The following is a 14903-nucleotide window of genomic DNA, read 5'->3' as shown; positions in this document are numbered from 1 at the left end:
GCACTCAGCCACTGGCCAAAGCCTTGCCATTGCCACCCCTTCCACCGAGAACAAGCTGGGGCAGCCCCTACGCAGGTTTGGTATCTAACAAGGAACATTACAGTCTGATATAGTAAGGGCTATCCCTTTCTGATCTAGCCTCCTTCCTGAATTTCTTTCCCTGTTTGCCTGTTAACGGACATCCAAACACGATTTCAGCATTTCCACTGATCGACCGAAACCCTGAGAGGCTGCAGGCACCGGTTACCCACCCTGAGCATCTCACTGCCAGTCCCCACGGGCACCAGCTTCCCTCTCCAGCCACAAAACCTCCAGCGAAGCGTCCCCGAGGACTGCCACAAGCCACTGAAAGCCTCAAAAGCCAACTGTGATTGTTTTAAACCACAGTAACGGGACGAGCGTTGTCACTTTGAGCCTGTCCTCCCGACCTCTCCCCTTCAAACCTCTGAGGATGGTCTTGAAGGTGCCAGTTGGGCTGGAGATTCCGGAAGACCGTTAACTCCCCACGGGGGATGCGCCAGCAGTAGGTCCCTCAGATCTGGGCTCCTGGGTGAGAAGGGAGGGGGAGAAACTGGAGAGGACCCAGGTGACGCTCCCTGGCACCCGTGGGACACAGCAGAGATGGGTCTGGCCATGGTGGTGACCAAGGTTCAGGGGTCCTGGGGATGCTGCAGCCCTGCAAGGGGTCACCAGGAGGTGGGGAGTCTCCATCCTCAGGGACGGCAGGGCTCCGTGGGCCTTATGGAGCCCCCGATCTGGCACTGGTGACAGCCCTGCTCTGACGGGGACGAGGTACCCCAGTGACCCCCTCCCCACGAATGCTGCTGCGGGGCCTATGAACACCAGCACCAAGTTCCTTAAGCCAGCAGCCTGGAAAATGTTGGGATTTTGTTTTGACTTTTGCACCCTGGAGCGTTCAGGAGAGGCTGACTGTGAGCAGAGAAGTGGTCTCTGTCTTCATCATACCATGGCAGCAGAAACAGGCTCTTGCACAGCTCCTTTATAAACACGATGGCATTTTATAGCCTGGAGAGAGTGATGTGGCAATCGAAGGGGTGCTTCAGCAGGCGAAGGCTGACCCCAGCACCCATGTCTCCTCTGTTCAGCAATAAATGCTCTGAAATTTGTTTAACCACCCAAGTCCAGAGCAATGGCACTGAGCTGTACCGTTATTGAGGGAATAGTGTGGTTATGGGCAAACGCAACCACATCCATCATGGACTCCTGGTACAGCAAACCCAGCTAGTGTGGTCATGTATGGCTGAACCTCCTGGTCTGACCAAGCCAAGGGAGTCCTCTGCGCTCGCCAAGCAGACGGCGGCCGTTCAGCTTGATGGTCAGATTTATTCTGGAAAATAAAAGTTCAGCTGCTTGAAATGGAAAGAAAATCGCAGAAAGGAGAAATAAGAACTTATTTCAGCAAAATATACCTCAAGCCTCGTTCCATAACTGCCCTTCAGGGTGTTCTTCCAGGACGTACACCAAGTTATGCGCTACAGTTTGGATAGTGGGGAAACCATTCCCACAACCGCGGGGGAGTTTTGCTGGGCACGGGTGCTCCGACCCGCTGCAGTGGCCTTGTTCTACGTCGTAGGCGACGCACATGGACGCAGACAGACGCCCTCGGTCCCACGAAGGGCTCATCGGCCCCCAGCTCCCTCCTTCCCCAGGCCCTGGAGGCTCGGGCGGTTCAGCGGCCGGCGGGCAGCGATGTCCGGCGGGGTGCTCCCCAAAAACCTCCAGGCAAGAGGAGGCTGAGGGCACAGGCGGGAGAGGAGCCTTGGCTCCGGAGCGAGCCCGAGACCCCTCCGGGCATGCCGCCGCCCGGGCCACGGCTGCCGGCGGGGAGAAGCGGGGAAGGCCGGGGCCGGGGCCGGGGCCGGGGCCCGCCCCTCCCGGCGGAAGCGGTCGTTGCCGGGGAGCGCGGCGGAGCCGGGCCGGGCCTGGGCGCCCCAGGCCGGGCCGCGGCGTTGGGCCCGTCCCCCCCCACCCCATCCCGGCGCCAGCCCTTCGCCCCGGGCCGCGGCCGGGAGAGCTTCTCCGCAGCCTCCCTCGGTGAGTCCTCTCGGGGGGAGCCGGAGGGAGCCCTGACGGGCCCCAGCGCCCCGCACGGGTGTCGTCCCGGGGACGGGGACTGCAGGGGAGCCGGGCCGGGAAGTGCCGGGCCGGGGGGGCCGCCGTGCCCCTTCTGAGGGCAGCAGGGTCGAAGCACAGCCCTGGCGCCGGGCAGCGGCCCCGGGGAAGGGCCCGCCGCGCAGGCAGCCCGGCTGCGACCCCCCGGGCTGGCTGTGCTTCTCCTTCCCCAGGCACACGGGGAGTGGCAGGAGCCCCGGAGGGTTTTTCAGGGGCATCCAGCGCTGTTCGGTGGGGCCTTGGGGCTCGGCACGTGTCCCGAAACAGGGTTGGTATCGAGTTCCCGCGTCGGCGCAGCCAGGGCAGGCCGCAGGCTGCGACGCAAGCTCCCGGCGCCGTGGCTGGAGCCAGTGTGGCACGTCAGGCCCTGCGGCACCCGGCTCGTCCCGGCGTGCGAGAGGAACCCCACGCGCCAGGGTGGGGCCTGTCTTGCGTCGTCCGTCCTTGCTGTCCCGAGAGAGGGCCTGGCTGCGGCTCTGCGGTACCCGCAGCGGTCTCTGCCCACCTCCCGGCGCCGAGCACGGCCCTCCCTCGCCACCCGCTCCAGGCCGCTGCCGCGAGGACGCGTGTTTGGCTCCTTGGGCAGGCTGGACAAGCTGGCTTTGTTCCTCAAGGGCCGTTGGTGGACGCTCACCCAGCTCCTAGGGCACGCGTTCCACGTGCCAACGCCAGCATCGCACTTGACCGTACCTGTCCCTCTTTGAGAGGCAAAAGAGAAAATGGGTCTCGGAGACTGGCAGGTGGGGCAGAGCTGGTGGTACCCGAGGGAACCTGCCTAGGGAATAGTGTTAAAAGGCGAATATTAATCTCTCCCATCGCAGTGTGCAAGGGGAAAGCACAGGCAGGGACTAACATCACTGGGTAGGTTCACAATACGTTGGCCTCATTTCCCGACGCCCCATTCTGTGGGAGGTATGGTCCCAGATCCATGGGCAGCCCTGGGGCACGGAGGTTATCCTGATGCTACTTTCCATTTCGGCTAAAACCACTGAGGGAGGAAGCAAACAGCCAAGACCAGCTGCACAGAGATTAGCATTTTGATTTGCTGCAGGTGACTCCCTCTGCTTATCACAGCTTATCACAGCTGTGGGTTTGGTTTTTTCCCATGCTTTTTGCAGAGGTTGGCTCATAAAGGCATGAAGCTGGGCTTGCTTCAGCTCTGTGTGTGGTAGCAGCTTCCTGGCCAGGGACCCAGGCACAGTGAAAATGCAATCTGTGAAGAAGAGGGAGCGCTTCAAAGTCAGACGCAGCAGGTTCAAGGCTGTGAAAAACACCTGCTAAAGCCTTGGCAGTTCCCATGTTTTGTAGTTTCCTTAACTACGATGCCAAAAACAAGCCATGAAAGGAAGCCGTGGTTCGTACGGGCTCTGAAAGACCTCAGTTTACCAGGGTGCTAAGTAGCATTTTTACCACTCGGTAAGCTGGAGCAAAGGGCACAAAGAGTCCAAATAAGTCCCAACTTTCTTGTTTACCTGGACTTAACTGGACTGCATTTGCAGAGTCTGCCTGCATCTCACAGCCTGGGAATGCTCCAAACAGTGTCTTTTCTATGGCAACAGGTCAGATACTGTATTATTGATGTTTAGGTTTCTGGCATGGCGATAGAGAGATGCTTTCCTGGGAGTAAATCAGTGTGGCTGAGCCAGTGATCGGGTCAGCTGAAAAGGGCCGGCCCTGTTCCCTCTTCCTCCCTCCTCTGTGCGCATAAGCATCGGTTCCTGCTGTGTTTCCCTTGTGCTTGCTCCAGTGCTTCTCTGATCCCCCCATGGAGGTAACAGCCGGGTTACTTTTGGACAGAAGGGTAACCCGGTAGAAAACTAACCCAGCAAAAGAAGTGCCTTGTTTCACGCAGGGGTAGTGAGCTGGATCGGCTCAGCACAGAACTGTTTGCACTCCAGAGCTGTCGCGAGAGATGAAGCAGAAGGATGGGAAGGTCTGCACATCCCCGTCTGGCAGAAGTGAGCCATGAGGTTGTCTCACTCGTGTTCCCCGAATACACCCATGGCTGGCAGGAGCAGAGCAGCAGCTTGGGAAGTCTGTACCCGTCATGGGTGACCGAGGTTCGGCTGCTTCTTCTCAGAGCTGGGAGGATGATGCGAGGGGCTTGTGTCCTACGTAGGTGACTTCGCCGTAGGTGCCTAGATAGGCAAGATGCTTACTATTGTAATAAGGCTGGCTGATCTTGCAAGATCCCAATCCAGAGGTGATGTGACTTGCAAATCAGGGAGTGGGTGTCATTTGCAAATTCCCTGCAGCTGTTGGGATGTGAAATGTGACTTGTGTGAAGGGATAAAATGAGCCTTCCATCCCCCGCCTCCCATCAACTTGCCTCTCCTCCTTCAATCCCCTGCACTAATTGCCTGCTCTGTTACAGGGCTTGATTTCAGCCTGACATTTTGTGTGTAAATTACTGGGTTTGAAGGCGAGTTCAGACCAAGATCAGATGCGAATTTTAAGGCCAGTAGCTGTTCTGGAGTGACCTCATGGTGAACACTCCCCCCCACCCCGAATAAGAGATCCTGTTCTGGCTTACTTGAATGCATTATCAAGGAGATTAAATAATACCATGACAGTGTCCTTTTATCTCAGATTGAGGGTGTGTGTCTGCTCTTCAGAAATAGCTTTTCCAGAGTAGCTGGGTACAGACTGTGCATGCATGCTGGTGTGCAATAGTCAGCATTGCTCACATTGCCTCTGCAGTTGTGTCTGGGAGATAAATAACAGCTTTTTGCTAATGGGTCTCATGTCAACAGGGATGATTTAGCAAGGAAGACTGCAGTGCATTAGTTGCTATGAGTCAGACTCACTCAGCCTTGTACTGATTGTTTATTGGCTTATAAATTAAACTGCAGATGCTGCGTCCCGTCAGTGCCGGCATGCTGAGGATCCTGAAATGGGTTCTTCCAGTAGAGTTGTCTCAGAAATCTTTAAATTGCTGCCTCGGGAGTCAGGCCATGCAGATTGTAGCCCCAGCTCTTACAGCGATGACTCCAGCCAAGCTGCCGCGGCACCTGTCAAAATCATGGCGTGACTGACGAGGTGTCGAGGCTCTCGTGGCATCTGCCAAAAGCTCACCAGCAGGCTGTGCCTGTTGGTGCAGCATCCTGCATCCTCATTTTCTGAGTGGGGAGCAAGTCCCTCAAGTTTATTGCAGGCGATAAAATGCTGTCCGCGAGCTCTTGGTGAGCATCACGAGGAAATAGATGCTGGTTGCTCCTGTGCTGGAAGGATCTGTGCTCCTCGTGTCGTGGGGAGGAGAGAGGCAGCGGTGACCGGTGTGGGCCAGGGCAGGGATTTGTGGCTCTGTGCTGGTCTCTGTTGAACTGCATTGAAAAGTTACTTGGAGATGAAAAAGGTGGTTTTCTAAAGAGGTGACTCGCTGTTCCGCCGACGAGGCGAGAGACAGCTGGGCTTTTGTCGTCTCAGGGCTCTTCCCCAGAAATGAAGCATCTGCCCCTACACTGAGGGGTCCTTTTGAGGTTCAGTCTCAGCCTGCTCAGGGGTGGAGACTGCACTGGTGTGCCTCTCGGGGAGGACACCGCGGACACCTGTGTGGAGCAGGGGCTTCAGCTTGCTTCGGGTAGGTTGTGTTTGAACCACAGGAGCTATTTAGAAAGAGCCCAAGGTGCAAGACAGTTCAAGTCTAAGGCTAAAAGGTGTCAGATGATGTCCAGCTACCTTGTGTTTCCTATTCACTAAAGGCAGATGGGGCGGTTATAGCAGCTCGGCTCCTGCTAGCGTGTCTGCCTTCAATGTTCCCCTATGGGAGAGCAGAGCCAGGAAGGATTTTCTGTGCTGAAGATACCAATGTTACAGCAACCGCAGAGATTTCAGGTTCAACGCTGATGAAAATGCTGATTAGCCCCACAATAGGGACAGTGCTGCTGGATCCCTTGCCTGACCTGCATGGTGTCCAATTTGGGGTAGTTTCCTACCTGCAGATCGTCTCTGTAGCTGGGTGTGAGCTCTCTGATGGAGGTCAGAAGTTCATATATATATATATATATATATAAAAAAAAAATGTATCTTTTCAGTGGCTCAGTGAGCCCTGTTCATTTCTGTCCTCAGTGGTGGTCGGTTGCCCGAGGAAGAGCGACGGCAGGATGTGTGAAGGGCCATCCAGGATTTCTGGACCCATTCCTCCAGACCCTACACTCTTTCCAAACTATTACAAACGCCCCTTCTCAGGTGAGTCCTTGATGCTTGTTACAGATGTGTGGTTTTGTACGTCGGCATGACGCAGGTAGCCCGTTTGATGTCCATATTCTTTGGTGTCCTCAACAGTTCCCACTCACACTGGTGCAGGTGCTTCTGCCGCCTCACGGATGATGATCCTAAAGGAGGCCTGTGCAGCTGGTTGAAAGATGGGCAAGCGTAAGGTAGAGGCAGAGAAGGGATATTCAGCGTTGTTTGTAGGCTGTGGGTGAAGAAAACCATGAGCTAAGATCGGTTCCTGATAATCTCCTACTCTGTTCTTCTCGGCAGCTCGAGGGAGGCTGGAAGGGAATGCTCAGAAGCTGGATTTTACCTCTGGCCCCCTGGACCCAGTTCCCAACCCATACTGCGCTTTGGGCAGTGCTTGCCAGATCCAGCCAGCCCCTCGCATTCGCCCCAGTGGAAAGGACTTCCTGGAGAAGGGACAGAAGGGGACGCTCAGTCTCCTGCTGCAGCTCGAAGGGATCTCCCTTGACGGGGGGCTGCCAGTCAAGAGTAAGTACAGCTGAGCCGCTGCTGGCCTGAGTTGCGTTTGGGGACAGGGATGAAGCATCAGGGATTTGGGTGGATTCCTCACCTCTGCTGCCTGAGGAGAGCTTGAGCTCTGCAGGGACGGTTGCAATCTCCTGCGTTTGGCCTGGCAGTGGTATCCCCGGGCCGTGGCCCGTGCTGGAGCTGGTGCTGCTGCGGCCTCCCTGACTCCAGTCTGGCCCAGGTATGGAATGGGAAGAGGGACTGTAAAAAAAGACTTGAGGAATGAGTCATAGATGAGAGACTATTGAGAGATGCTGGAAATAAATCAAGCCCGTCTAGTCTGCCGCCTCTGAATATAACCAGCATCTTTATAGTCAAACTTAAAGATGGATCAAGTGAAGTCTTAATGCATAGAGGATGTTTAGCCTGGGGAATTCCTTGTTAGTGAAGCCAGGCAGGATTTTGGAAGATTGTTTATGTGGATACTGAGAACATCTTTGCAAAAGATGTTCCCTTCTCCAGGGAGGTCACCCAGAGTACATTCAGAGGTCCAGGAAGGAGATAAGGCTGAGCACTGGTTGTCATTTGATTTACCTCATGTGCTGGCATTGCCCCTAGCCCTGCCCGGTGCCAGTGTGGAGGATGCCAGCTGGTGGCTGCCACGACTGCTGTGCCAAAGCAGGAGAGGAATAGAAGAGGGTCTGATTGTGTCAGTTGAGATCTTCCCTGTCTTGGGGAGCCCAAGGAAGGATCATTTTTGATTCGAAAACAAAAAATACAATCCATAGTCTGGATTATGTCCCCTTGAATGTGGGACAATGGTTCACCCTGAAACCAACAACAGTGCAGGTTTAACCTGCATTTAACCAGCCATTAACCAGCCCCCTCTTCGCTTCAGACACACCGTGGGATGCTGAACTGGGAGCTGACCTTGCTCTCGAGAGGGTGCTGGCATGGCTTGTCTGGCACAGTCCAACACAGGACAAGTGAGCCGTGCTCTCTCAGAACAAGGGAGTCTGTGAACACCAGTAATGTGCACAGAGCTGTGCCGATGCTCATCTGGGCACGGTAGGATCCTCTGGCAGAAGAGGGTCGATCCAGGAGGGTGCATCTAACATGGGAAAAATGCACAGGTTGTCTAGTCTGCAGGAGAGGGGAGAGCTTGCTGTTTCTATGGGCGGCTGGACCGGCTTTGGAGACAGAGCTGTGGGCTCTGGTGCCAGTGCTCCAAGAGCCTGCATACCTTGGCAGTGTCTGAGGGGTGAAGACTATGTCTCCCTGTGCAGGGAAAGAGCCCAAGGACCACGAGAAGGAAAATGTGAGGCGAATAAAGGAGATTCAGAAGAAGTGCAAAGAGAAGGAGCGAGCCCAAGAGCACGGCCAGCCCAAGCCTGTGAAAGCTCTGTGGAAATCCCAGAAATATGAAAACGTGGAGTCAAAGGTGAAGGCCAAACTGCAGGTCAGTACCTGCTGAGCTCTTGAACAATCCTGGCCTGGGACGTGGTTCAGCCACGAGGTTCTGTGGGATGGTGGAGACGAGGGAGTCCCAGAACCTGGGAGCACCTTGGTACTGGGGGCAACTGGGTGCTGAAGCACGGTGGGCAGATGCGACAGTGGGGCTGCGCGCTGAGTGAGAATGTTCGGCTTGGGTCTGGAGAGTGTTGCTGTAATAATGCCCGTCCTGTCTGACCAAGTAGAGTCCCCATGCAGGGGAAGCTGAGAAGAGGAAAATCTCATCACACCCTCTGCCTGGAGGCTCCTGCTTGGCCCTTTGGTCGTTAGGGATCTAAAGGTGTTCCTGGGGGGTGCAGGGCTGCCCTTACAGCCGTATTCCCTGTCTAGAGGGGCATCCAGCTGGCTTTTCAGCTTCCCTGTGTTTGGGGCAACGCTTGTCTGGGGTTTGTGCCAAAAGCCTGTGGTATTCTGCCCCATGGATCGTGGTCCTCGGAGGCGGCTCTTCAGGCTGCGTCAAACCTTGGTCCTGCGGACCCGCAGTGGGCTGTATATCTCCAGAGTCTTCTCCGAGCGACTGTCCTGGTGAATAATGGCTGCGCAGTGCGGGCACACGGACGTCTCCAGGCAGCCAGGGTGGGCCTTGTAGCTCCAGCACAACCTGCGAGGGTGTGCGTACCTCCCAGCCTCTGTACGCGTGCTTGTGGGAGAAGGGAGGCAGGGCCATGCCTTGTACCCTCAGGCTTGTTCAGCTGGTTCATGGCTTCTGTTCCGAGCGGGTGTCTGGCTTTGTGAATGTTTTGGATTGCTTTTGACTTCTTTCTTTTTCTTTCTCTGGGTAATTTTTTCTCTCCGGTGGGTTCCTGGTGTTTTAAATGGTGCCTCTGTCAGACATCTTTGTAAAATGCACCAGAGTGGCTGCCTTGGTGGAAGTGTTCCTGTCTGTACAGAAAGTAAAGGCCCACTGGGAGAGGAAAGGAGAGCTCCATCAGTATTTTGGGGTGGATCCGTTGTCATCCATCTGGATCTGGAAGATCCCTGTCACCCAGGTGACCTCTGTGTTCATTTAGCCTCTTCCTTCATCCTGGAGCAGGCTCCTATGGATGGGGGATTCCTATGGCATGGCAGCAAGCAGATGGGTGGTGTTGTGCCCACCCTCATCATAGTGACCTCCTGGAGGAGAGGCCGTGGGGCTCCCTTCCAGCTCAGCCACGCGTGGGAGAAGCTCCTTGAGGAAGGGGAAACGCAGGGCTGCTGCCTTGGCCGGCAAGCGCTGGCTCTCCAGGGTAGCCTCACGCTGTTGGATCCTGCATTCCTGTCGGCCTCAGGATTGTCGGTTGCCAGGAGAGGGCTTTGTCCTTCTGCCAGTCCCTGGTAGCCTTCATGGTCTCCACCTCTGTTCTGTCTTTGCAGCCAGCCAGGCTGCGTGGACGGGAGCGACACAGCGAGCTGCTGCTTGCGCAGACGGTGGGTGCAAGCTGGGTGACGCCTCGAGCACCACCGCTTATGCAAGCCTTCCCTTGGTGCTCCCTTGACGAGTTGGAGCCTTCACATTCCTCCTCACCTCTGCATTGCTTCCCTCTGGTCTCTGGCCCATGGGCCAGCTTTTGACACCGATATTAGTGTATTGATAACAACTGCGAAAATTGGCGAGATGATTTCCAAGCCAGGAGTTCCAAATGCTGTGTCCCTTCTTCCCGGTGTGCCACCAACGTCTTTGACGTCCGTGACCCTTCCACGCACGGGAGGAAACCCACGTGTGCTTTGGGAACACAAGCCTACGCTCTTGTTTCACAACTCCTCTGTGTTAGAGGAAGATTGAGATAATTTCTTCTTTTGTTTGGGGGAAAGGGGGTGGTCTCTGCGCAGACAGTTTCTGCGCGGTGCGTTACTTGTGCTCTGCGGATTCTTCCAGTGAGAGGTGGCAAGGGGCCCTGGTGCTGACTCACGTTGCTTTAACTGTTGCTGTGGCTCTCCTAGAGCTGGGGCATTCCATCTCCTGTGGAGCTGCTGCTCGGAGATTAAGCTGATTCTGTTTAGATCTTCATGTCTAATGCGGAGTTTCTTTTCCCTCATCTCTCCCTGAGGCCGTTAATTGTAGCAGCTGTCTTGAAAAGGGCTCTGGCAGCCGCAGTGCTCCCGTGGAGGGAGACGGAGCACGCTGCACTCTACTAGCACGCTCCCGAGATCACAGACTTATTTGACCTCGAACCAACCACAGTAGGTAAAGGCACTTCTCATTAACGTACCAGAGAACTGCGTCTCCTGGCTGCTGGTGCAAAAAGAGTGATCATCTTTGGAGCGTGATCAGTCTAGGCAGTGCTGAGGGCATCGCATACCCTGGTCCTTGCACCAAAATTACTGATGTTACTGTCCTCTTCCACCTTTGGTCTTCAGGTCTGCCAAGCTAAATGGCAAGGAATCTGCCTCGAGGGGACTGCAGTTCCACTGAGAGAGCAGCTGCGACCTTGGGTACCTGGTTGTGTTTATTGTAAGGTCCCCTGCTTGCCATAGCGTCCTTCCAGTTTTCAGGGTCGGTTTGGGGACTGCCTCAGACAGTCTTGTCACAGCCTGCCTGTTAGACACCAAGCACCGTTGCCTTGTGCCAACGCTAACCACGGCCTTTGAAGATGCCTCCCGGATGCAATTCCACCCTCCGAGACTCCCTCGCTTTCTGTTCCTTTTTCTGTCTAGAGTAGGATAACCACAGTTTTGGGGTGCTGAACAGAGCAGCGCTTGAGAACAGCATCTAATTTGTGTCAGCTTCATGCCTACCTGTGCCATTTCATTAAAGCTTGCTGTAGCAGGGCTCTGCGGCATGCTCTGGGTTTATGGAGGTGGGATGGCCGCCTCTGGGAGTTCAAGTTCTCTACTGTTGCTTACAAGGGAGACTGGCACGTGTCTCTCAACTTTCAGCATGCTTACTCCGTGCTGCCATTTGCCCTTTTCGCAGGAGGATTTCTGCTTTTTTAAGGAGTCATGATCTTGGCTTATCTGGTGTTGCCCTATTTTCATGCCTACCATATTAGATGGTAAAGAGGGACCCTCCAGTCAATGCTACATGTGCATTTGATCCAAATACCTGTTTATGCGGATTTTTTCCCCCTTTTTTAGCATTTCTTTACAAAGTTCAGTTGCCAGGTCCAGATTTGTGGCTGTAGGCAGTCTGTTCGGCCTTTGCTGGCTGATTACAGGTTGCCTTCCCCCAAGAACTTCTGCCAAGTCATGTCAGAAAGAGCGTGCTGTCATCTGCCTGCTGGAAACTTGTAGTTGAGCTTGTGGTTGACCACCCAAACTTTGTTGGGTGGGTTTCTCTTTGCTCCAGCTTCCCTCTGCTAGTGTGTCTTTTCTCGCCTTTCCCAGGAGAGCTCCCCACCTCCAAATCCAGAGGCTCTGAAATTCCTGAGAGCATATTCTCGCTGTGGCCCTGGGATCAAGCCATGCAGACCACTTTCCCCAAGGCCGGCCAGAACGAAAGCAGGGACAGACACGGAGGCCCCAGAGATGTTGGGTACTGAAACCAAGGTGAGTTGCACACTAACTCCATGCTCCCAGGGGCTTCTGGCACTCGTCCATTGCTCCTGCTTTGAACTCTTCACGTTTTCTTCTAAAGCGTTGGGTCAGATGTGCTGCGTTAACCGAGAGATCTGTAAATACTGTTCCTGGCTGAAGGGAAGGAACAGGGCCTTGGTCACTGGGGTGATGGTCACTGGGCCTTGAACTGGGCGTTCAAGGATTGCTAATACCGTCCTCTGGCTTCATCCTTGCTCGTAGTTAAAGAGAACATGAAGCTCCCTTTGAAAATCCCACCTCCTCCCTGTACAAGTGCCAGTGATCTCAAATCTGCTCTTCCTAGGGCTTTGCAGGAGGTCTTGGGGATTTGGAGACTGCTCCCACCATAATCAAAGGAACTGTGGCTTCTGCGTGTAGATAAAAATTTGGGAAATGGGTGTAATGAGAGTTAAATCAGTATTAACAGTTAAACTTTTCAGGTAGTCCATCTGGGAGGCCCTAAACTGCTCTGTGACTCATGTCTTCCCTACTTGGCTAGCATGGGCTTGTCCATTTGTTGGTTCCCAAATGCTGTGGAGTGACTTAATTTAAACAAGGAATAAACTCCTAAGGAGGAAAACCAAGAAAATCTTAAATCCAGTGACCTTCTCCCTTGTCTTGACCACCAGAGGAGCTGTGACAGAGGATGCCATCTCTGGGGAAGTGCCCCAGGGACCAGCTAAGTTCCGGCTCTGCCAGGGGTTCTGTTGTGTTTACAGATCCGGCGAGGGCCCCACCAGTTTTTCCTGCGACATTCTACCTGCCCCGATGGGCTCAAAACACAGCAGTAGGAGCCATGTGGACTGTGTCGAGCCTTGTTCTGCCTGTGCTTCTGGCTTTGAGGGCCTGGGGTCAGCTTGGGGTCCTCAAAAAGATGGAGCTTAGGTTTTGCCTGGCTTTTGGTGCTAGGCGAACCGTGGCACCCTGGGGATTTCTGGCACTTACTCTGGCACTGGTTTCTACTCAAAACGTGGCCATAGCTCCTGCCTGTCTCTCTGACTCCTGAGATGCGCTGGGCTGAGGGTACACCCGTCCGACTGTAGTACACCTGCAATTCAGTATCTTGTGCGGGGGCCTCTGCTTTGTCCCTTTGTGGGGACAAGGGCAGCTGCCTGCGTGCGTGTGCTGAGCCAGCCCCTGCTGCCTCCTTCTCTCTTCTTCCAGATCCAGGTAGAGGGCAAGAGCATCGACTTCATTAAGCACAACGCCCGCAATGCCAAGCGGGCCCCGCTGCGGCGTTCCCAGTCCCTGCAGGCGCTGGCCGAGCTGCTGGAACAGAAGCACCGGGAACAGGAGGAGTACAACGCCAAGCAAAAGGGCCACGTCCCCCAGTAGTATGTATGCCCCGCTCTGGTCCACGAGACTTTCTGTAACAAGCCCAGCTCCCTTCACGTCCCCCAGCTTCTGCCTAGACAGAGGCAGGGAGGCCAGGGATAGAGGTGCTCTCGCCATATGCGAGCAGCGCGAAATTACTGTGGTCTGGGGAAAAAATGCAGTCCCTCCTGGTTTGTTGACTTAACGAGCATCCCCGTGGCCAGTGCGACCAGGCTCAGAAAGAATTTCGTCTTCTCTTCCCTTCCTTGCTGTCATATGATGATGATGACACATAGATGCTCTGTGTGCTCTGAGGAGCGTGCTCCTGCCCCTTTGTAAGCCTTGCTCCACGTGACGTAGCTCCGGTATTAAACGGTCTGTTTTCAGAGAGGCAGACAGCTTGCTCTGCCTCGCAGACCTTCATCCTGCCTTGGACCCGGAGTCCGAGGAACATCCAGCTAGTGACTTGCGTTTCGGGGTTCTGGGTGGGTTCTGTGGCCCCCAGCAGCTCCCGAGTGACACCGTCCTCGGACTGACCATGGTGTCAGTCCGTTGGCTCTCTGCTGTGCCTGCTCTTCTCCGCCAGCAGCCCTGGCTGTGAGACACTTTGTCCAACTTCATTCCGTCTCTGGCTCACAGATGGCTTTGAGAGGACTCAGAAGGAAGGAGCAGAAGCCCTTGTCTCCAAGGGCTGTTTGGCCTTTGCTGGCTTCGGTGCATGTGGGGCGTGTTTGCTGGTCTGTGCACGTGGGCTAAACCCGGGTGCATCCCTCCACGGCGAGGCGTGTGCCGGCAGGGTGGGTCTCTGTGGTCCTCAGGCAGCAACGCGGAGACCGGCGGGGTTTGCCGGGCTCCATTCCTGGCCTCTGCCTGCATATCCCTGGGTGACCCCTCCTGCCAGATGTGCTGACACGTGCCTTCATTTGCCTTGCCAGCCTGCTGGAGAGGAAGGAGCTGTGGCGCAGACAGATGGAGGAGCGGCTGCGAAACCTGCCGGATCCTGACACGCCACCTGGTCATGCCATGATGCCAGAGGGCCAGCGGCTGGAGACCCTCAGCGATCTGAAGCAGAGTAAGAGGAAAAACAATGAGGATTCCAGCTCAGAAAAACAAGCAATCCTAGCCAGGATTAGGGAGAGGAGCGTTCTGGGGCACAGATTCCTGCCACTTGGAGAGCTGCCTGGAATAAGGCCCGTAACTGGGATGTTGCAGGACTTGAGCTGTGTAGCATGGCAAGAGCAATCTCCTTCGGGCTGGTGGGTCCTGCAGGTTACAGGACTGGCTCTCTGGAGCGGGTTTATCCAGTGGACCTGATGCTAGGGTTGCTCTTGCTCTTAAAATGATAGAAAGATTTTGGTTGGAAGGGACCTTCAGAGGTCTCTAGTCCAACCCTTGGTTCTTCAAAGCTGGAGCACGTCACTCAGGTCCTCGTCCAGCTGAGCTTGTGAATCGAAGGGTAGGTAGGTATTCTTTCTGTCCTTGTTCCAGTGCTGCCACCGTTTTCATGTCTGAGGATGAGGTCAAAGCGTTAGGAAAAGGATGGAGTTCTTTGCTCTTCCACTTACGCAGCTTGCTTTTTTTTTTTTTTACAGGCCAGGAGCAGCTTATAAAGGACCTGGTGATGCTGCCAGTGCGTGCAGACACCCTCAGCATGCAGAAGAGGCGGGAAGAGCTGGAGAGGAAGCTCTCCCAGATAGAGGAGGCCATCAAAATTTTCTCGAGGCCCAAAGTCTTCATCAAGCTGGACTCCTGACCGGTGGGGC

At 55.1% G+C, this 14903-nt stretch overlaps 1 protein-coding gene across 1 annotated transcript; it reads left to right on the top strand.

The window, feature by feature from the left end:
• Positions 1-6007: 6007 nt before the first annotated feature.
• ENKD1 (enkurin domain containing 1) lies at positions 6008-14897 on the top strand. The gene is made up of 7 exons (XM_082005921.1): positions 6008-6321; positions 6619-6843; positions 8109-8281; positions 11638-11799; positions 12991-13160; positions 14076-14212; positions 14733-14897. The coding sequence occupies exons 1-7, from the start codon at positions 6237-6239 to the stop codon at positions 14891-14893; spliced, it is 1113 nt and encodes a 370-aa protein (XP_081862047.1). The 5' UTR covers positions 6008-6236; the 3' UTR covers positions 14894-14897.
• Positions 14898-14903: the final 6 nt, after the last annotated feature.

The sequence above is a fragment of the Phaethon aethereus genome (assembly GCF_964289735.1).
Source record: "Phaethon aethereus genome assembly, chromosome: 13".
NCBI classification, from domain to species: domain Eukaryota; kingdom Metazoa; phylum Chordata; class Aves; order Phaethontiformes; family Phaethontidae; genus Phaethon; species Phaethon aethereus.
The sequence above is the reverse complement of the archived record's forward strand: the minus strand, read 5'-3'. Positions and strand labels throughout refer to the sequence as shown.